General features: G+C 53.1%; 1 protein-coding gene across 7 annotated transcripts in view; it reads right to left on the reverse strand.

Annotated features, from left to right (window-relative positions):
- Positions 1–20,662, reverse strand: part of NIN (ninein) — a 58,221-nt gene that overhangs the window by 21,034 nt on the left and 16,525 nt on the right. For 5 of the 7 annotated variants that reach the window (XM_040067740.2, XM_040067742.2, XM_040067741.2 and 2 more), the window contains exons 4-17: positions 19,270–19,433; positions 14,728–14,767; positions 13,376–13,563; positions 12,158–12,304; positions 11,091–11,258; positions 9,327–9,463; positions 8,111–8,251; positions 7,816–7,990; positions 6,562–6,672; positions 5,720–5,809; positions 4,073–4,226; positions 3,661–3,782; positions 2,905–3,419; positions 221–2,185 (exon numbers count right to left, since the gene is read on the reverse strand). In XM_040067740.2, the coding sequence (XP_039923674.1) occupies positions 221–2,185; positions 2,905–3,419; positions 3,661–3,782; positions 4,073–4,226; positions 5,720–5,809; positions 6,562–6,672; positions 7,816–7,990; positions 8,111–8,251; positions 9,327–9,463; positions 11,091–11,258; positions 12,158–12,304; positions 13,376–13,563; positions 14,728–14,767; positions 19,270–19,433 (4,117 nt within the window). The remainder of the gene's footprint in view (positions 1–220; positions 2,186–2,904; positions 3,420–3,660; positions 3,783–4,072; positions 4,227–5,719; positions 5,810–6,561; positions 6,673–7,815; positions 7,991–8,110; positions 8,252–9,326; positions 9,464–11,090; positions 11,259–12,157; positions 12,305–13,375; positions 13,564–14,727; positions 14,768–19,269; positions 19,434–20,662) is intronic. The other 2 variants (XM_040067747.2, XM_040067748.2) reach the window with 1 other exon arrangement.

The raw sequence follows: 20,662 nt of genomic DNA on the forward strand, positions 1-20,662 counted from the left end.
TGACATCCACAGACAGGACAAGGCGGCAGGCGCTCCTGCTCGGGCGGCGGGCACAGAGAGGAGTAAGTCACGCACATTTATTTATTCCTTTAGAGGTCTTTATCCACGATTAGAGGAGTTAGGAGTCCACGGCACTGTTTGCTACTCAGAGTTAAACTAGGGTGGTTAAAGGAGCGGCCAAGGCAGCGCTGGGTTAGTGGCTAACGTCGCGTTACGTTACCTCAGCAGGTCAACCTTCTGCTGCAGCTCAGTGCACGTGCTCTGCAAGCCCTGGGTCATTGCCTTCCTCTCCTCTGGGTGGCCCAGAGCCGTCTCCTTCGCCTGGAGGCTGGGCTCCCTCATTCCTGCTGTTCCCGCTTCCGTCGCGGCGCTGTCGCTTTGGGGGTTTGCGGCGGGGTGTTCTTCCAGCTTCCCACCCCTCGTGTCCCCGGGCAGATCTGCGTTTCCATGAGCATCTTCTTCTTGGACATCTTCCAATCCTTTAACATCCACAAGGAATTTGGCGTTTTCCTCTTCGAACTTTACGCTTTCCACCTCACTTTCTTCTCGTTCACAATGAAGCCTTCTCAGCCTACGCAGGCTGTCTTCCAGCGCTTCGTTTTTCTCAATTAACTGCATCACTTCAGCTTTCAGCTCCTCATTTTCCACCTGAATTTCTTCTTGCAGCGACAGAAGTTCAGCCTGTGCCATGGATCTGTCTTCCAACTCTTCCATCCTTTTCCAAAGTTGAGCTATTACGCTCTTCAGGTCACCATTCGCTGCCCCAGGAGTGTGATCCAGCAGGAGAGAGGCTTCACTCAGTTCTTCAGTCCTCTCCAGTTCCACCTGCGTCTTCAAAGCATCAGAAACGAACCCTTTATTTTTGGGAGCTACTCTGTGATTCAGCAGATGAACCTTCTGCTGCTTGACGTCGCTGTGTCGCGTTTTTGGCCCGGGAACTTTCTCCAGATCTCTCTTTTTCGGCAGCAGAGGCACCCAAGAAAGGCTCTTGTCACAATCCTGGTTGCCATCAGCATCCAGAGCTGCCTGACTTCCCTGGATCCAACACCCCTGTGCCTCAGGGTGGCCGCCAGCTCTGGCTTTCACACATCCCTCCTCCAAATCCCAATCCATCTCCGACATTTCTTCCAGGTCTGTATTGTCAGCCTCCAGAGGCGGAAGGACGCTGAAATCTGCTCCCATGGCTACATCTTGACAATCGCCGGGCAGCCCTTCAAAACGGGGATCTATTTCCTCTGCTTCTGAGCCAGAGTGGGAGCAGCTGTGACTGGGAGGCTGCAGAAGCTCCTGCTCTGCTGCTTCCAGCCGGTGCTGCAGCCTCAGGATCTGGGCAGCCATCCTGACATTCTCCTTCACTGCCTGCTCGTGCACCTTCTGCAGGTTTTGGAGAACATCCCCGTCATCTCCCAGAGGAGCTGCAGCAGGAAAAGCAGCGATCTGGCTCTTGGCTTTTGCATACTCACTCTCCAGGACCCTGTAATGGCTCTGCAGGGCAGAAAAACTCCGTGTCTCCCACTGCAATTTCTGTATTTTCCCTCGGAGGTCTGAGATTTCCAAACCCATCTCAGCCTTTTCCGTCTCTGCCCTTTCACAAATGTCTCTGTTTAAACTCTCCAAAGCAAGAAGTTTGGAATTGAGCTCTTCTTTCTCCCGCCTGTACTCACTGTCCAGTCTCTCCAGCTTTTCCCTAACCAGTTTCCCATTTAGCTCCACTGTGGATATATGTTCGTCTTTCTCCTTTAGCTCTTTCTCATGCTCATTTTGGAGCTGGCTGATTTTCCAATTCATCTTTTCCTCTTGCTCCTGGGCAGCATTCCTCAGCTCTCGCAGCTCCTTCTCCAGCTGCTCCCTCTCACACACCAGCTTGTTCACCTCCTCCTTGAAATTCTTCTCCAGGAGATCCTTCTCCTGGGTCAGGGCAGAAGAAACAGCCTTCTCACTCGCCAAGCTTTCCTTCAGCTGCTCGTGGGCTTCAGCGGCCTCCTGAGCAATTTCATCCCTTTCAAACTCCCACTGGGATTTCTCCTCTCTTTGCTGCTCAGCAAGTTCCTGCAGCTCTCGCTGGTAACGTCCTTCCAGACTCTGGAGGGTTTCTTCATATTTATTCACAAGTGTTTGTGTGTCCACAGAAAACTGAGTTTGTGCATGAGATGCTCTTCTGTTATAGTCACTTGCCATTTTTTTCCTAGATGTGGTTAACATAAGATATTACTAAACTACCTCAGAGATTAAAGTGGCTTTTTAGGCTGAATAAAACAAATTGGAAATTTCCTTTTTTTTTTTTTTTTCCCCTCACTGACTATTGGATGGGTGTTTCTGGGAGCCGTGAGTTAAATTCGAGGCAATTTGGTGAAACTTCAAAAAGAAAAACTGCCTTGGAAAAGTGCGACAGCTCCTGAAATGTCCTCAGGAAAGGTTTCACGTGCAAGAGGCGCCGCCCTTCAGCTCCTGTGCTCAGATTTTGGGGGGGGAACAGATGCTCTCACCCCCATCACCCCAGGGTGCCTTCAGTTTCTTTTGACACCCCAGGTTGGCTAAAAGCACTTCCCAGCCACCCCTTTCCTTTTTCAGCAAAGAACTCTGAAAACCCACGAGCTTTAAAAGGACCGAGCAGGGATTTGTGGAGCACAGGGATCCTGAACGGAGCTCGAGTTAATCACGCCTGGTTATGCTTTAACACTACTGCTGCCTCTGGGCAAGCTAAAAAGGAATCTGAACATCTGCTTGAGAAAGGTCAGAAGAGGAAAAAAAAAACCCTGGAGAGCAGCCCAGTGCCGTGGGACGGAGCAGGAACAGCACTGCACAGTCAGGACACTTGGAATTCCCCACCAGGGCAGTGTTTCTGCACCAGGTTCGCCCCGGTCACCAGGCTGCAGCACTGTCCCCACCAGAGGTGACACTCACCTTTCCTCCTCCAGCTCCTGCTCGTGCTTCCTCAGCAGCTCCTCCTTCTCCAGGGCGTGCGCCTCTGCCAGCCTCTTCACCTGCTCGTGGAAGCCACGTTCCAGCTCCCCCTTCTCCTCCTGCAGCGTCTGCACCAGAACCCTCATCTTTTCTTCCACCCAGGCACTGTTCTGGACCAGCTCCTCCCGTTCCTGCCTGAACTCCTCATTCACCTGCTCCAGCCTGGCCCTGACGTCGGCCTCGTGCTCCTGCCTCAACAGTTCCTGCAGATTGGCTTTCTCCTCATCGAAATGCATCTGCAGTTTGTTCTTCTCCTCGCTGTACTCACAGCCGAGCTTTTCCTGCTGCTCTCTGAGCGCTGCTGCCTCTCCCTGCAGCTCTGCTATTTGATTCTTAAGGCCAGTGATCTGCTTTTCCATGACATTCATTTCCTCGGCGTACTTCTGCCTCATATCCTCTTGCTCCTTTTCCCAGTGGGCTTTTGTCTCGTCCAGCTGCTTTTCATAATGGCTCACCTGCAGAAGGGAAAAACAGGATGGATTCATTGATTTTCCACAGGGATGCTTCCCTCAACATTTCCATCTAGTCTTAATATATTCATTCTATGCAATATTTTGATTTACACTCCAGCAGCTTATATTAATTTCCCTGAAAGGAATGCCTTAGTGCTCAGCTTTATTTCTTACTGGGATGATGGAATCCCAGATTGGTTTGGGTGGGAAGACACCTTGAAGACCATCTCATTCCAACACTCACTGTGTCCTCCAGCTCCTGTTTGAGGTGATGCAGATCCCTGTGGTGTTGCTCCTTCATCTGCTCAATGGCCATTTCTGCCTCTATGCTCATATTTAATGGGTTGCAGTCTTCTGAACCGAGTCCTTTAGAAATAGGAATCAAGAAACAATTTATATAACTATAAAAACATATATAATCCACCACAGAATCATCTCATGGATTTAAACTTGTTGAGCAGCTCTCACGCTCCCCTCACAAACGCAGCCGAGTAACTGCAAACATTAACTTCAGCTTTAAATTTGGTCCGGCAGTCACAGCCCAAATTAACATTGAACACCAAATTAGAGGCGGTGACCAAGCCTCAGTCATGACCTCTAGGATGTTTTAAACACCTGCAGCACGGATCTCGGTCCTGCAGGAGGGATGTTTTTACCTTGGTCAGGCTCAATCCCGCCGTTGCCGTGACTCTTCGTGTCCATGTCAAACTCTTCCGACAAGGAAGTTTTCAGGGAAGGCCTGAGCACCTTGCCTTGGGCACGGTACTCCTGCAACTCCGAGTGCAGCTCATCAATCTGGTCCTGCAGCTCCTGACAGAGAGAGGAAAGACAAAAACCCCCAAAAACCTGAGTGAAAAGGAACCAAGGCTGCTGAGCATCGACCCAGTCCCACCACAGGACATTTAGGGGGGAATTACAGCAGAGAAAGACTCTGTAACCCACAGGGAGAATGGCTTCCCACTGCCAGAGGGCAGGGTTAGGTGGGATTTTGGGAAGGAGTTGTTCCCTGTGAGGGTGGTGAGGCCCTGGCATAGGGTGCCCAGAGAAGCTGTGGCCATCCCTTGAAGTGTCCAAGGCCAGGCTTGGACTACTGGGATAGTGGAAGGTGTCCCTGCCCATGACAAGATGGCTTTTAAGGTTCCTTCCAATCCAAACCATTCTGGGATTCTTTGATGATTCCACAACACCAAACTCCCAAAGGTGAAGGTGTAACACGCTCCAGGAGCTTTCCCTTTATTCCTTCTCCCTGTGACCTTTTATTAAAAAGCAGCTTCGGTAACATTTTCAAACAGTTGGGAAATGCCTCCTCAAACACCATCTACTTGAAAAATCAGATCAGAAGCAAAAGATCAAATTAGGAAAGAGATCCCCTCATTACTGCATTACCATCTGGTCCCTCCTCCTGCCTGCCAGAGGAATATCCCAAGGGTTTGTGCCAAGAGCTGCGCACTCCACTCCAGGAACAGCAGTTATTGAGGAAAACAACTCCCTGAATGTGCAAACACAGAATCCTGCAGGTCTGAAAGGCCCAGGAAGTGAACCTTGACTACTGATTTGTATCTGCCATCCTCAAAATTAGAAAAATCAGCTGCATATTGAGAAGTATCGATTCAACTCCTATTTCTAGACAATTTTTGCTTTTGAACTGCAGCTTCCTAAGGGAGCTGCTGTGCTGTTCCAGCAGCCTTTTGCAAAGGCAACCCTTTATGGAATGGAAAGGACCCTGCAGAACAGATCACAGGATCACAAAATGGTTTGGGTTGGGAGGGACCTTAAAGCCCATCCAATTCCACTCCCTGCCATGAGCAGGGACATTTTCCACTGTCCCAGGCTGCTCCAAGCCCTGTCCAACCCAGCCTTAGACGCTTCCAGGGATCCGGGGCAGCCACCGCTTCTCTGGGCAACAGATGAGCCGGTATCTCTGCAGATAACAGAAAGTGGATGTGGAAACAGAAAACTTGCAGGCTCACCTTAAAGTCTTTTAAGTACACAAGATGGAGGAGAAAACTCTTTCTAGTCTCAGGTTTATTTAAAAAAAAAAAAGTTTCTGGTCTGAAAACCAGCAAAATGTGGACGTGTCTTATTTCTCCTCTAAGTTCCTGCAACTCTGAATTTACAGGGCTCCACGGACCCTCTCCCAGCCAACCTCACCCCCTTAACTCAGCCAACTGATTCTGTGAGGAGCTTTCACACCCTCCTAGTGCTGGGGGAATGGCTGGACTCGATCTGAGAGGGATCTCCCACCCTAAACGGTTCTGTGATGCTCCTGGTGGACACGGGAGCCAGGCCTCAGCTGCACTTACCCTGCACTGCTGCTCGTACTCGCTCCTCATCTGGGCCAGCCTCTCCTCCTGCAGGAAGAACTCGGCGCTGCTGGGATCCAGGTCACCAAACTGGAAGGCAGGAGTGGAATATCCAGTTACCCACCCACCCAGCAGCCCTGCTCAGGACAGACAGCACGGATGCCACTCCAAGCAGTCCTGCAGCCTCTCCACTCTGGATTTGTGTTTTAAATAAAGAAACTCCACTTTTCTCCTAGCAGGGAATGAGTAACTTCCCCCCAAAAAACCTGCCAGCAATCTAGCACAGCTCATTCTGATTCCAGATCACCTTAGCATATGCACACCTCAGTGTGGTCAATAATCCCAAGCTTTAGAGAAGGCTGAAAATCCCAATATACGGACCTTAGGCTATGGCTGCACAAACCTAAAACATCTTTGGAGAAGCTGATATTCTGAAAATTTAATGTAATACAGCCGTGAACAGCTGTTCATCTCGATTTTCACTCAATTCCAGCAGCGGTGCCTGGTATAACCTCCCTCTTCCTGCACCATCTTCCCTGGAAAGGCCCTGTAAGTTGGACCTAAGCAAAACTGTGCTGGGGGAAAAAAAAATAAACAAATCCCTGCAGATCTGCAGGACGAGTGTTTCACTCTAAAGCTCGCTGCTTTAATTAGAATAAAATCACAGCTAAGGTGGAATATCTGTGTTTTCCTTCGCTGGAAGGCAGTCCATGTCAGGCTGTGCCTGGATAATCTGGATAGGGACCCCAAAAGGCTCTGGATATCAGTTAAACCAGCAGCTTGAATGTAGCAACTTAAAAGTGATTTAATTCTGAAGCCCCACGGGGGAAAGGAGGATTTACCTTCTCAGCCAGGACGTTTTCCAAGTTCCTCTGCAGTTTGCTTGCCAGGCTTTCACACTCAGCCAGTTTTTCTCCCGTTTCCAGGAGCTCGTTTTCCAGGCGGCTGTTTTCCTGGACCAAACAAAAAAAAAAACAAAACACAACAGCCTCAGCACTTGGAGGAGGAAAAATCAGCATGTGTTAGCTCCTCAAAACAAGGGAAACTCCCAATCAAGCCAGAGCATGACACTATTCCAAGCTTCAGGTGATGACAGGAATTGGGAATCCATCCACACACGACCCACTCCTGCCACAGCAAGAGTGAACGTTGGACTTTTGATAAATTATCAAAAAGCCTAACAGCAAGTTTGCTTTGAGTGGTTTGTTTGCTTTTAAGAGAGCATTTTAAACTCGATCAAGATGTTTTATCTCCTGGCTTGACAGCTCATCTGAGAGCCGTGCACGCACACACTCTGCACTTGATGGCAGCAGAGATTTCAACTGGAGCTTAGGAATCCACGGAACAAACCCAACAAGGTGCCTCAAACACCAATTCTCACGGACATGCCACTATCCTCCTGCTTAAATGAATTTTGGCCAGCTAAACATAACCCAGAATGTGAGCTTTTTGTCTTTTCTTCCTGTTAGAGCTGGGATTAACGCACGGGAGATGCAGTTTTTGTGTTTGGACTCAGATGTTTATTGATTCTTATCTCAAGTAGAGTCTCACAAGCTGTGAGTTCTGGCTAACAAGGTAGAAAATGGCTCTATCTCTATCTCTGTATAAGGTCTTTTAAGTATAATTTGTCCAATAACGAGATGACACCTAAATTATTTTTACTTTTAACCCAATAACCAAACACCCGTGGTCTGCAATGTGGACGTTTTCAACTCAGTTAGAAAACACCACCCAAACCCATGAAGAAGGCGAAAGAAGAACTTAGCCTACGCCCAAAATCCTCCATCCTGCTCCATATATGTTACCATACACTAAACCCTTAAATCCTGAGTTTTTCACCCTGTGCTATCACACACTTCTATTCAAACTCCACACCCACAATCCCAGTGCTGTCACTCAATTCTGGAAGCCTCTTCCAAGGTCTCAGGTCAAACAGGTCAGTGCCTTTTAGCACAGAAAGCCTAAAATTCTCAGCCTCCAGGGCTCCAACACCAGAACTCATCCTTTCAACACAGACCCCACTGCAAGAGTCACTCCCCCTCCCAGAGTATCCCCGCTTTTCGGGGGAAATCCCGGCCATGTTTAGTCCCCGTTACCTTCAGGGCCAGGGCCAGGCGGTCCCGGATGTAGTTCTCATCCGTTTTCAGCTTCTCAATCTCCTGCTCCAGCTCCAGCCTCTGCTTGTTGGCCTGCTGCAGGATCTGCTCCCGCTCTCTGCGGAGCTCGTTCTTCAGTGCGGCGATTCTCTCCTTGTACTCCTCATCCAGCTTCCTGCCAAGGCAGGGCACAGGGGCTCGTCAGGTGACAGACACTGCTGGTGGTGTCACCATGCCCTGCAGTGCTGCCCAGGAGGAGGAGGAGGAGGAGGGAGGGATGATCCAGGCACCCCACCTGAGGTTGTACTCGTTGCGGCGCTCGATGGCGGCGTGGTGATCGTCCACTTCCGAGGCCATCAGGGATTTCAGCTTCTCCGCCTTCTCCAGGTCCGACCGCAGCTTCTCCTTCTCCCTGGCCACCTGGTCAAACCTCTCCCTGGGCAGGGCAGAGCAGAGCCAGCCTGGGATTAGGCCAGCCCTCACTGCTCCCCCCCAAAAAAGGGGATTTGAAACATCGGAGAAGAAGCTTGGAAAGATCTCCAAGGGTCTCGTCAACTGCATTTAGGCACTGGATTTGAACCTGTGCCCAAATAGCTCGGAACATCTCTTGGTGCCCCCACAAATGCTGGGACCTCAACACTCGAGACCTTCAGCTGTGGTCCAGGCCCCCAGTTCAAATCCTGAAATGGTTTGGGTTGGAAAGGACCTTCAAGACTACCTTATTCCAGCCTCTGCCATGGCAGGGACACTTTCCACTGCTCCAAGCTCTGTCCAGCCCAACCTTGGACACTGCCAGCGATCCAGGGGCAGCCACAGCTTCTCTGGGCACCCTGTGCCAGGGCCTGCCCATCCTCCCAGCCAGGAATTCCCAATTCCCAATCTCCCATCCATCCCTGCCCTCTGGCAGTGGGAAGCCATTCCCTGTGTCCTGGCACTCCAGGCTCTTATCCCAAGGCCCTCTCCAGCTCTCTTGGAGGCTCTGGAAGGGGCTCTGAGCTCTCCCTGGAGCCTTCTTTTTTGACAGAGAAACCTGCACAGCGACTCCAGCATAAAGTCAAACTGGGTTGACTTTCAAAGGAAAAATATTGGGATTTACAGTGGGTTTGTACCTCACCTCCACATCTATCACTTACCAGAACCCCTGGAATGCCCCAAATCAGTCTGGATTAAAGTCACTGATAGCTCCACCAGCCTCTGCCCTGAGCTGTGCATTCCCTGGCCACCAACGACCACTGCTGACAGCAGCGACCACTCCCAGACTGGGAAACACCCTCCTTCTTCCATTATCTTTTTATTTTTCAACCACATTTTCCTGCAATCCTTGGAGCTTTGAGCGTTTTTCCAAGGCAAAACAGGACAGCTGGCAGCTCCTGAGCACTCCATCAGAGAACTGAGCCTTGCAGTGCCACCCCAGTGCCCCGGGGAGCACCACCACCCATCAGCTGCTCCCTCAGCCCCTGCTGGGCCAAGCAGAGCGGGGAGCAGCACGTCCAGCGAGCCCTGGGACTCACATCAAGTGCCTGATCTCCGTTTTGAAGCTGGCCAGGGCTGCCTGGTGGACGCCGTTCTTGGTGATCAGGAGCTCGTTCTCCAGCGCCAGCGTCAGCTCCGTCAGGTTCACCTTCCCGTCCAAGCCGAAGTCCAGAGCCTGCGGAGAGAACGGATGCGTGCTTTGAGCGGGAGCAGCTTCCTGCAGCAGCCCGGGGACCTTTGTGCAGGGATTGACAGGATGAAAGGAGCAGGCTCCCAGGAGATCTCGGCTGGCTAATTCATCTGTCACAAACGCCCCCAGGGCAATAAACCAGACGTCTCTGCCACCTCCCTACTAGGCAGAGCTGCTGTGGAGACGGGAATTGTCTTGGTTGTGCTGCAAGACCAAGAGGAAATGAAGCCCAGGCCTGATGGAATGTGCTAATTCCCTGCAGGATCTAACCAGACCGGACCTGGCACGGGTCAGCTGCTGCAAGGAGGTGGTTGGGGATGCTCCTGTTAAGAAAAACCAGCTCTTGCAGCAGAGGAAACAGAAGCAGCCCCGCAGGAGGGACTGGATGGTGAGGATCCCACCTCTTAGAAAGCAAGTTAGCAGCTGCTTGGAATTTCATAAAATCCCAGAATGGTTTGGGTTGGAAGGGACATTAAAGGTCAGCCAGTCCCACCCCCTGCCACAGGCAGGGACACCTTCCACTACCCCAGGCTGCTCCAAGCTTTTCTTTCCCTGGAAGCATTCAAAACCCCTAGGGGTGTGGCACTTGGGGATGGGGTTTAGAGGGGAACAAGGGTTAAGTTGACAGCTGGACTTTTCCAGCTTTTAAACGGTTCAACCCAACCCTGCAGGAGCACAAAGCCAAGCACTTGTGGTGGGGCTGAAGCACTGCAGACACTGGAGAAACCACCCCAGTGACACCAGTACAAAGCAACTCTCCAGGGGAAAGCAACAAAGGGAATGTGGACACACAAATCCGGTGAAGGTGGTCCCACCTTCCCAAACAGTGTGAGGTTACAAGTGGGTTTTAAACCCTGAGCAGTGGCAGAGGTTACTCCAGCCTGGCTGTTCTCTATCCACGTGGATATTTAAAAGCCAGGAGAATCACAGTCAGCATTGCTGGGAATTATCTTCTCCCCTCCACAGCTTCTAACGAGAGGCACAGGGATGGATTTATTCATGTACCTGATTTCATCCCCATCACCCTTTTACGCTAATGGAGCACTGAGGACTGGGCAGGGTTTCAAGTGCTCTCCTTTGCCTCAGCAGCAGCAATAATTCAGGTCACCCCAGTGCTGAGAGGTTTGCAGGTGCAGCTATTCAGGCAAGAAAAGGAATTAAATTGCTTCCTAACCAATGTAGGTGACCTCTTCAAGCTATGCTGGAAATCAGAGTGTATTTTTATCATTAGCTGCTTTTTCTCTGGGATGCACCATAAAGGAAATGATGGGAAATTTCCCAGAACGCTTGTCACTAGCACTGGGAATTTTTACAGAGTTATAGAATGGTTCAGGTTGGAATAGGTCTTAAAGATCATCCAGTCCCACCCCTGCCATGGGCAGGGACACCTTCCACTAAACCAGGTTGCTCCAAGCCCCATCCAACCTGGCCTTGGACACTTCCAGGGATGGAGCAACCACAGTTTCTTCATGGGAAGTTTTAAAAGGGGGAAAGAAAAGAGGGAATTTGAAAAGGAAAAAAAAAACCAAACAAAACAACTCAGCATCCAACACAGGGAGGAAAAAAAAAAAAAAATACACACAACCAGGGGTGAGACACGGCTGGGAGTTACCTTCAGGATCTCCTGGCTGTTCTCTATGCCCTCCTGGTGCCAGCAGTCCAGGACGCCCTCCACACAGCCGTAACCCATCCCATCATCCAGGCTGGAGAACAGGGAGAAGCCGATGGTGCTGGGCATGGCCGAGGGCGTGGTCGTGCGTCTCCCGCTCTCGTCGAAGGACTGCAGGAGAGGACGAGGGTGTGACAGGGCGAAGGCAGTGCCCACAAGGCACTGATAAATTCCATTTATCAATGGAATTTCCCTAGCACTGCTCCAGAGATTAAGGATTAAGCTCTGCTTCTCCTCACTGCCAAGCTCCTGGCAGGAGCGTTGCTGCTGACCTCACGGCACCGGGGCACGGGCAGGCGCTCGGGATTTAAAATAAATCCGCGGAGGAGCAGCTTTTCGGAGCTCCAGAAGGGTTTTCCACTGTTCAGTTTTGGTTTGGAATGTCACTTTCCCTGAAACAGCTGCAGGGAGCACTTGTAGAGTGGTTTGGGTAAAGCCCTCAGCTTCCAGGCAAACACAGGGAGCAGATTTCAAACTCTCTCTCAGAAAAAAAAAAAAAAGGCAAAAATTGGGGCAGAAATGTGGGACCTGCATGTCCCCAGCCTATCCCAGGCAAAGCTTCCCCCTGCACTGGATGCCCCATCCTGGAAGTGTTCCAGGCCAGCCTGGATGGACTTTGGAGCAGCCTGGGATAACGGGAGATGCCCCTTTCGGTCCCTTCCAACACAAACCACCCTGGAATTCTGCAGAGCTCCCCCATTTACTCACTGCACTCCACAGGCTGCCAGAGCCCTCTCCAAGCCACAAAACTTCGAAGGGGGAGCCACGTCCCCTTTCCCACGAGGGAGTTCTCTGTTTTATTTCCCCGAAAGATATTTTCCTGAGAGAGAATTTGAAATGTGCTTTTGGAGCAGGGAATGCAGCAGCTCACTGCCGCCAGGCGCCGGGGGACTCTCCCAGCTGCCCCTGCAGGGACAAACGCCGAGGAAGAGGAGCAGACAGGCTGGCTGGGAATTGTTCAGGAATTCTTCTGCTCCTTTCAGCCCAGGATTCACCTCTCACTTCCTCACCTGCATGGAGAGGTGTCGCTTCAGCTGCCGGTATGGAGTAGATGCTGAAGGTGTGAGAGATTTCCCGTTTCGCAGCAGGCCATAAAAGAAGTCCTCGATGCTCATCGTCCCATCTTGCTCCAGGTTATGGAGCACCTCTTCAAGCACCTGCAAGGAGACAGAAATCACGTAAAAGGCCAAAAAAAAAAAAAAATCTGGCACAGAGAAAACATCCGATTCCCAAAGCTCCAAAAACAGCAAAGCAAGAGTTGCCTGCTACATCAGCCTAACAGATTTCCATGTTCTCCACGTGGAAAACTGCAGACATGCATACACCACGAAGAAAAGCTCCTGGTCATCTTGGAGCTGCTGTTTAATGAGGCAGCAGGAAAAAAAAACAAACCAAACCTCATTTCATTCTGCTCCCGAGACAGTGTGACCCCAGGAATTCAGTTCAAGGTACTGAGAGAGATGCCAAACCCTGAGCAGCTTGAAGTGACCAGGCAAAAAAAACCCCAAAAAACAAAAAAAAAAAACCCAAACAAATCAAACCCTAAGACTCTGCAAGGTTATCATAAATCTGTCATGCTTCAGGGCACGTTGCTTTCTCAAAAGTAGGACTGGAGATGTTCAGATTAGTCCCTCACTATTTCTTTGTCTGCAGTTTATCTTTTCCATTTTCTGCCTTAATACCCTGAAAACATTCCATCGTGGATGCTGCAAAGGAATACCTGCTCAGGAACATGCTTTGTGGAGGAAATCATTGCGAGCCACGTTATCTTAAGACGCCAAAAAAATCTGACTTTTTTAATAAAACCAAATCCCAAGTTGACAAGAGCCTTTTTTTGCTAAGGATTTCATTTTCTCCTGGGCTCTTGCTGCAGAACACAAACAGCCCACAGGCCTTCACAAAGTCAAAAACAACCACCTATGAATATTTAACCCGTGTTTGCTGTCAAGCTAGAAAATTCCTAGGATTAAGGAGACACGCTCGGAATCCAAGCCGAGCTTTTAAATTCCAGCTCCATCGCGTGAGGAGACGCGCACGCCACGCTTGGGGCTGGCAGCTGCCTCCTCCTAGAGCAGCCTCGTGGTTTGGCACCAAAAAAAAACCTCGCTGGAAGAGCTGGAAACTCCTTTCCAAGCAGCCAGCTGTGCTGGTGGTGAAGCCCAGGAGGGATTTTTGGGGGCTGGCACTAAAGCCTCGGGCAGGGGCGGCGGTGGGACGCGCTCGCTCACCTCCCCGGCCGCCGCGTGCAGCCCGTACTGCTCACAGATGGAAACCAGCTTCTTCCTGTTCAGGTGGCCATCCCTGGTGATCCCCAGGTGCTCACAGACCTCCTGGAGTTTCTCCTCGATCCAGTCTGGGCTCGGGGAGGCGCCAGGGGAGGCGTTCAGGTCGTCCGGGTTCCAGAAGCGCAGCTGTCCTGGGAATGGGGGAGATTCTCCGGTGTGAGATTGCTCCTCCCAAGTGAAGGCCAGAAGATCTGGGGGTTCTGCACCCCACAGGAACCTGCTGCTGCACTGGCCAGAGCTCCCTCCTGGCTCTGCAGATACCAAGGGACCGTTTGTCTGAGTTCATCCTGCTCAGAGTACACTCTGGATTTTAGGATTTGAACCTCCAGCAGAAGGTTCTGCTCAGCATTTCACTCATGTGTGCCACCAGAGGGGAAGGAGCCTCGTGTCCACAGAACCAGGGGATTGTTGAGGTTGGAAAAAATCCCTCCAAGACCACTGAGTCCAGCTGCTCCCCAGCACGGCCAAGGCCACCACTGCCCCGTGTCCCCAAGGGTGACATCCACATCCACCTGACCAGGCGCAGATGGGCCAGCAGCTGGGACTGTGGCCAGGAGGATCTTTGGGGACGTGGATGAGTCTGGTGGCCAACACGGGCTGGTGCCTCAGGTGCTGGCACAGAAGGGAAATAAACCCCTCCTCCCCTGGGCAGTTATGGGATCACGGGAGCTGCAGGGCCACCTCCTGGAGAAGGAAAAGCAGCCTCAGGAGAAAAAAAAATTGGCCCCTTTGGATGGGGAAGGGGTTGGAGAGCAGCTGAAATATGGAAGAGGTGCTGATGTAATTAAAAGGAAGTTTTTTGATGATGAAGGTGGTAAAACACTGGCACAGGCTGCCCAGGGAAACTCCCCATTCCTTGAGGTGTCCAAGGCTGGGTAGGACGGGATTTGGATTAACCTGGGACAATGGAAGGTGGTGGGACTGGATGAGCTTCAAGATCCCCTCCAAACCGTTCCAGGATTTTACAATTCTGCGACAATTAGGGAACATTTAACGACTGGACCCTGCTGACATCTAGTGCCCACCAGGCTCCACTACAGCCAGAGCCCCCCGGGGCAGGAGTGGGGACCAGGACAGAGGTCAGGGACACCAGGGACACCCACAGCAGGATGAAGAGGGCACAGGGGGTGTGGCACAAGACGTGCCCTGCCTCAGCTTTCATCCCCAGCGTGAGGGATGCCCCAGCTGCACCTTCCCAGCCAGGCCGGGGTGCTGCACACACCCAGAGCTCCTCTGTCCCCTCCTCAAGGCTGAAATGAGAATAAGCACACCCAGGTGCTGCTCTCCGCTCTTACCCTCGGCCTCGTACTCCTCGCTGCCTCGCGTCTTCCAGTGCTGGGGAGAAAACAAAAAGGTTCCCCAGTTATTACTGCTGCAAGACATCCCCTGAACGAAAGAGACTCTGGGATCAGCTTCCAAGGAGCTGCAGGGCTCCAGCAGCACCGCCAGGCTTTCATCTCCCTGCAGGCTGGGCTGGGAATCCAGGGCTCTTTGATCCTGCCTTGTTCTGGCTCTCCGGCGAGGAGAACCCCCAGAGATCCCAAATCCCCAGAAATGACCCAGGAGAGGAGACAGATCAGAGCCTGGCAGGGAGCTGGGGTGTGTCCTCTGCTCTTTGAGGTGTTGATGGTCGAGGGGATGGGGATGCAGGGAAGATCGTGGGCTGCATAGAGCTGGGTTATCCCTTCCTTTCAGCGCTTCATTTTCCCCTATTTTGCCCCACATTCACCCAAGCTAAATTCAAAACTCCTCCACTGAGTGCAGCTCTGTATCAGGAGAGAGCTGTGCTCTCAGGGAGATGGAAAAACCCCACTCTCTGGTGGTCTTAAACCATCCTGGCTCCCTCTGGCAGCATCCCATCAGCTCAGGCAGTAGCAGGAGCAGAAGTACAGCATTTAAGGTGATTTCCTGGTGTACTACACGCTGTCTCACCCCTGCCACCCTTGTAGCAGCCCAGGGTATTTACTCCCACGTGATGCTCCACAACATCAACACCCGCTGCTTTGGCAGTGGCAGATGTTGGTAGGAGTGGATACTTCTGATGGATTTGGGAGTCAGAGTCACCCAGGACCTAAAGAGGCTCTAAATCATCCCAGAAAAGTTCAATACGTCTCGTTCAGATTACAGCTAAAAGCCATTAATCTACAACGTTACCATGGGAACTGGATTAAGTCACTGGACTTTTTTTAGCTCTGCTGCTGCTCCCGTTTCAGGGGACCAGGAAACCAGGACCAGGCAAGGGCCCTTGGCTGCCACAGCCTCACAACGTCCCACGAGGGACCGAGGGACAAAAAGCAGGAGCTGAGGCAACAGGTGCCATCAAATCCCATCCCTGGAAGCTCTTTACAAAGAGAACGGCAGAACCCCGGGCACAGGGGCCCAGAGAAGCTGTGGCTGCCCCTGGATCCCTGGAAATGTCCAAGGCCAGGTTGGACAGGGCTTGGAACAGCCAGGGACAGTGCAAGGTGTCCCTGCCATGGCGGGGGATGGGACTGGATGGGCTTTAAGGTTCCTTCCAACCCAAACCATTCTGGGATTCTGTGAAATTGCCATCTGAAAATGCAGAAAGCTTTGTGCAGAGAGAAGGTCAGCTTGGGAGCCAGAGACACCAACCTGCAGCCACCCATCCTCGTCCCCGGGGACAGCTGGGACACTGGGAGGAACCTGGCAGCGATGCTCAGAAGGCAGATCCTCTGTGCCCAAGTCATTTTGCACAAGCTACACATACACTTTCGTACAGAACCAGATTAATTTAGCACCAGACCCCCTCACTTCAAGCACTTTCAGCAAAACCAGACAAGCTGCTGCTTGTCCTGCTCAAAGCCAGGTTGGACAGGGCTTGGAGCAGCCTGGGACGGGGGAAGGCGTCCCTGCCCATGGCAGGGGGTGCGGAATGGGATGAGCTTCAAGCTCCACCTCCAACCCAAACCACAACAGCTCCATCAACACCGACAGCCCGAAGAGGCCGAACAAAGCCAGGGGGTTTTGGGCTGGCAGCGCTCGTGTGACCTCCCCTCCCTCCCTTTGTGCGCTGGGGGCTCGGGGTCGGGGAGAGGGGGGACAAAGAGGGGCTGGGACATCCCAGTGTCAGGCTCTCATTGTCCCCAAAGCCCGGCAGGGCTCCAGCTGGCCGCGGGTCACACCCACGGGGATCCCAGGAATGCGTTATCCTTCGGGAGGCGCGTGCTGGCCCGGCCCGGCGAGCAGATGGCCGCGGCTCTGAATGCAGCGGGGCCGGGCGAGCATCTGCAGCCTGCGCCGTTCGCTCTGCCCACAACCAGGCAGCAGCCACCTCTCCCCCCTGCCATCTGCTCCAGGCAGACAGAGCTTTGTTCTCCCCCCGGAGTATATTGCTAATTAAAACGATGAGCGGGAGCGCGCTGCTCTGCGAGGTGCGGGCGGATGGATCCCGTTCTGCCCAGATCCCTGGGATGAGCGGCCCGAGCAGAGAGCCCCCCCAAAAAGCTGTCAAATCCTCACACCTCGCTTTGCCAGGTGCCTTCAGCTCCAAAGCACCGGTCACACCAGTAATGCACTCCTTCTGGGAGCAGGCACTGTCCTGAGCTGTTATTCACAAATCCCTGTCTTTCCAGGACAGTCCCACTTTCTGAGTCTCACATCCAAAAGCAGGAATTTCAACCTGAGCCTCCCAGATTGTTGTGCTCCAATGCCAGCCCTTGCTGGAAACAAGTCTACGCAGAAGCAAACACACAGAGCAAGGGAGCAAGTGGCTCTGAAGGCACAGAACTGGGATGTGCCAGCAGATCCTAAAACCTCAGGGCCAAGTGTGATAGGGCTTGGAGCAGTCTGGACTAGGGAAAAGTGTCTCTGCCCATGGGAGGAGGTGGGGATGAGATGGGCTTTAGGGTCCTTTCCAACCCAAACCATTGTGGGATTCCACGAACCTGCAAGTAGGAGGGACCTCTCCCAGAGCAGAGCCAGCAGCTGGGGAAGGGGAGGTGATGGACGCTCCCCAGTGAGGTTTGGAATTCAGCATCCATGGGGACAAACTCCTGCAGGTCAGAGGGACCCTGGGGATCCCACCAGCACCCCCCTACTCACAGCAGGGTCAGCGCCAAATCCACACCCAGCTGCTCATTCCCTTATCCAACAGCACCTGAAAACCCCCTGGGGATGGAGGTCAGGGAGCCTCCCTGGGCAGCCCATCCCAGAGCAGACTGCCAGCCTCTCCTCGTGTTTACCAGGGCAGGGAGGGAGGGAAGGAAACCTCTCAGGCAGAGCCTGAGCCCTTTTAATTGGCACTGCTTGGGAGCAAGCGCCAATTAAGCCATCCTGCCCCAGTTCTCAGGCTGGGGACAGGCTGGCGGAACGCCGGCAGCAGCCGCGTGTTCGTACGCACAACACGAGGGAGCTGGGCAAAGGCTGCTCCCCAGGCCAAATCCCAAGGAATCCGGGCATCAGGAGCCTCCAACGCTCCCCCGGGACCCCCCAACACCTTCCAGCGAGTCATTCCCATGCACGCCAAGAGGATCTGAGACGGTGATGCTGTTGAAGTTGGGATTTCACAAGTTTAGCCTGTTTTTTTCTTTTTTTTGCTCCAGTTGCAAAGGAATCGAGCATCCCGCCAGCCCTAAAGGTGCAACGAGCGTTCCCAGCAGGAGAGCGATCCAGCCCCCACGGCACAGCGTGGTTACACACCAGCTGGGTTAATTAACCGACCTTGTTAACAGACTAGCCCTTTACACCTCTGGGACAGCCAAAACCGAGGGGTAAGATTAGAGTGGCCTCTTCCACCAAGGACATCACTTCCCTGGGGAGTGTGGGCGGATTAACATCCATCCCGAGGTCAGGGCAGCCCGTGTGGCCAACACCAGGGGATGGATGAGCAGGGAAAAGCAGCTGGGTGTGGTGGAAAAAAGCTTTTCTTGGAGGTGTTGGTTTGGGGGTTTTTTTAATCATCTTTAAAGCTGCACAGGAACACCACCGAAACCACGGAAATTGGAAAAGTCCTTCCTTGCTTTCTCACACGGGGTTGAGTGCCCCCCTACAAGCGGCTGCAGAGGCTCCAAGTGAAGCCACGAGACAGAGGAGGGAGAAAGCAGCAGTGCTTCTCCTTCCCAGTGGAAAAGCTCCCACCGCACGCTCCTGAATCAACAATGCTTGGCGCAGCAGGGCAGGCTGGAAGCAGCCCAGCTCCAGGGAAATGCCGCTGTGGCTGAGCTCTAACACACAGCACCAATTCCAACCACTCGGCTCCTCTGGCCTTCCTGTCCGGGGAACCAAGAGGAGATCCTGGGATTGAAAGCTCTGGCACAAAGAGAGCCACAAATGTGGAGCACAAACCCAGGAATGTGGGGGGTTTTTTGAGCAATTAGACGTCACCGTCCCAAAGCAGCTGCCGGCTCTGCCGCCCACCACCCCTGCTCCCCGTCCCTCCTGCCGGAGCCACGGCCGGATTTTGGCAGCTGCGCTAATGGATGTGGACGTGCTCCGTCTGCTCCCAGCCCGCACCTCGTTAGCCACGGAGGCTCAGCCCTCGCTTAATTGCCGGCCCACACTCCAGCCAGGAGCCAGCGTCACCCCCGGCTCCTTCCCCGCTTCCCACGGCGCACGGAGCGAGGGCGGCGGTGCCTGGCACGGCTCATCCCTAGGGACGGGCACGGAGGGCGGCCAGCAAAGGCCCTGGGACATCCCAACGCCCTCTGGATGTGGGGAGCAGCCGTGCCCAGGGGTGACAAAGCCACCCCAACACCCGTCCTAGGGACATGCACGGAGAGCGGCCAACGCCTTTACTGGGAAGGCTCCAAGCGCATCCCAACGCCCTTTGGATTGCAGAGGTGACAAGGCCACCCCGACACCGTTCCCTCCCTGCTCACCTCCTGGCCGGTAGCGATGTGCGCAGGATGCGCTTCCTCGCCCAGCGGCTCGATGACCGTCACCTCGGCAAAGTCCTCCACCGACTCCCGGAACTCCGGCAGGGAACGGCGCCCGTAGCGTTTGCCGCCTTTGATGTACTTGGGCTGCGCCTCCGGGGAGGAATCTGGGGAGTTCGAGCACAAAACAAGTCAGGAACGGGATTTTTGGAGCTCTGTCCTCGGGGATGGTTTTGTTCGGAGGAGGAATTTTGGGCCACCGCCGTTCCCGGCGGGCGAGCGCCAGCAGCGGCTCCGTGCCTGGATCATCGCGACCCTCACCCTGCCACTGGGTCTGGTGTTGGAGCTGGTGCTGCTCCCTGCCAAAAAGAGCTGTCACAAAGTGGAACCTTCCTCTCCCTCACCCTTCCCCAATTCCCAGATCAGCTTAACAGGATGGGGGGAGGCAAAATCCCCTGAACCTTGCCAGGAGCCCGTGGGTGGAAAAGTCCATCAGGCCTCTCCTCCTTGCACTAATCTCCATTAGCAGCACCGGGCAGGTTTAATTAGGGACAGAGTTGCGCTGAGGCAGCTCGAGTCTCCGGATCCTGCAGACACCTGGGCGGCCGCCGCTGCTTTCCGTGGGCTTGAATTTCAGCTCCATTAAAAACGCCCCAACACCCGGGCAAGCGGAAAAACATCGGGCGAGTTCGGAGCCTCTCGAGGGGCCGACGGGAGCAGCTGATCCCGGCGACAGTGGGGCAGGTCCCAGCCTGTGCTGAGCGGCCAAAGCCAACTGCAAGATCTAAATAACCCTTTGGAGTCGTCATCTAATTACAGGGGCTCCACATTCCCCGGCTCCAGCTTCCCCCAGCAAGCTCCTGCCTTCGGGGACTGAATTATCCCGGAGCACTCGCAGGCGAGGATCAAAACAAAAAATAAATAAGCACGTTTTGGGCTGTTTTCAGCCAGAATCCTCCGACGTCTGGAGCGGGGGGCAAATTAAACCAAGCGCCAAATTAACCAGGGATTCAATTAGGGGAAGGCTCCGTGCCACCCTTTGTCTCAGTGTTTGCTAACCTGACTGCAGAAACCCCCCCAGGACCTCCATCATCTTTTATTTGCTGCCACTCGCGGTGGCGAGAGCAGCAGCTTCTGAAAATTTTATTTGCAGAGGGCTCTGATATAAAAGAAATGCAGGAGTGCAATACTAATAAGGCCCAGGGAAGCTGTTCCACCACTGACAAAGGATACAGCAGGTCTCCAAATGCCTCCTTGGATAATATTCCTTTAGATATGGAAGAAAAGGCTTCGAGCTTGTTAGAGGGAGGAAGAAAAAAAAAATATATATATATATATTCCACAACTTAGCTATGCAATGAATTATAAAATACACAGGCTGGAGGAGAGCTTTGAT

This window comes from Hirundo rustica, chromosome 6, assembly GCF_015227805.2.
Source record: "Hirundo rustica isolate bHirRus1 chromosome 6, bHirRus1.pri.v3, whole genome shotgun sequence".
NCBI lineage: Eukaryota > Metazoa > Chordata > Aves > Passeriformes > Hirundinidae > Hirundo > Hirundo rustica.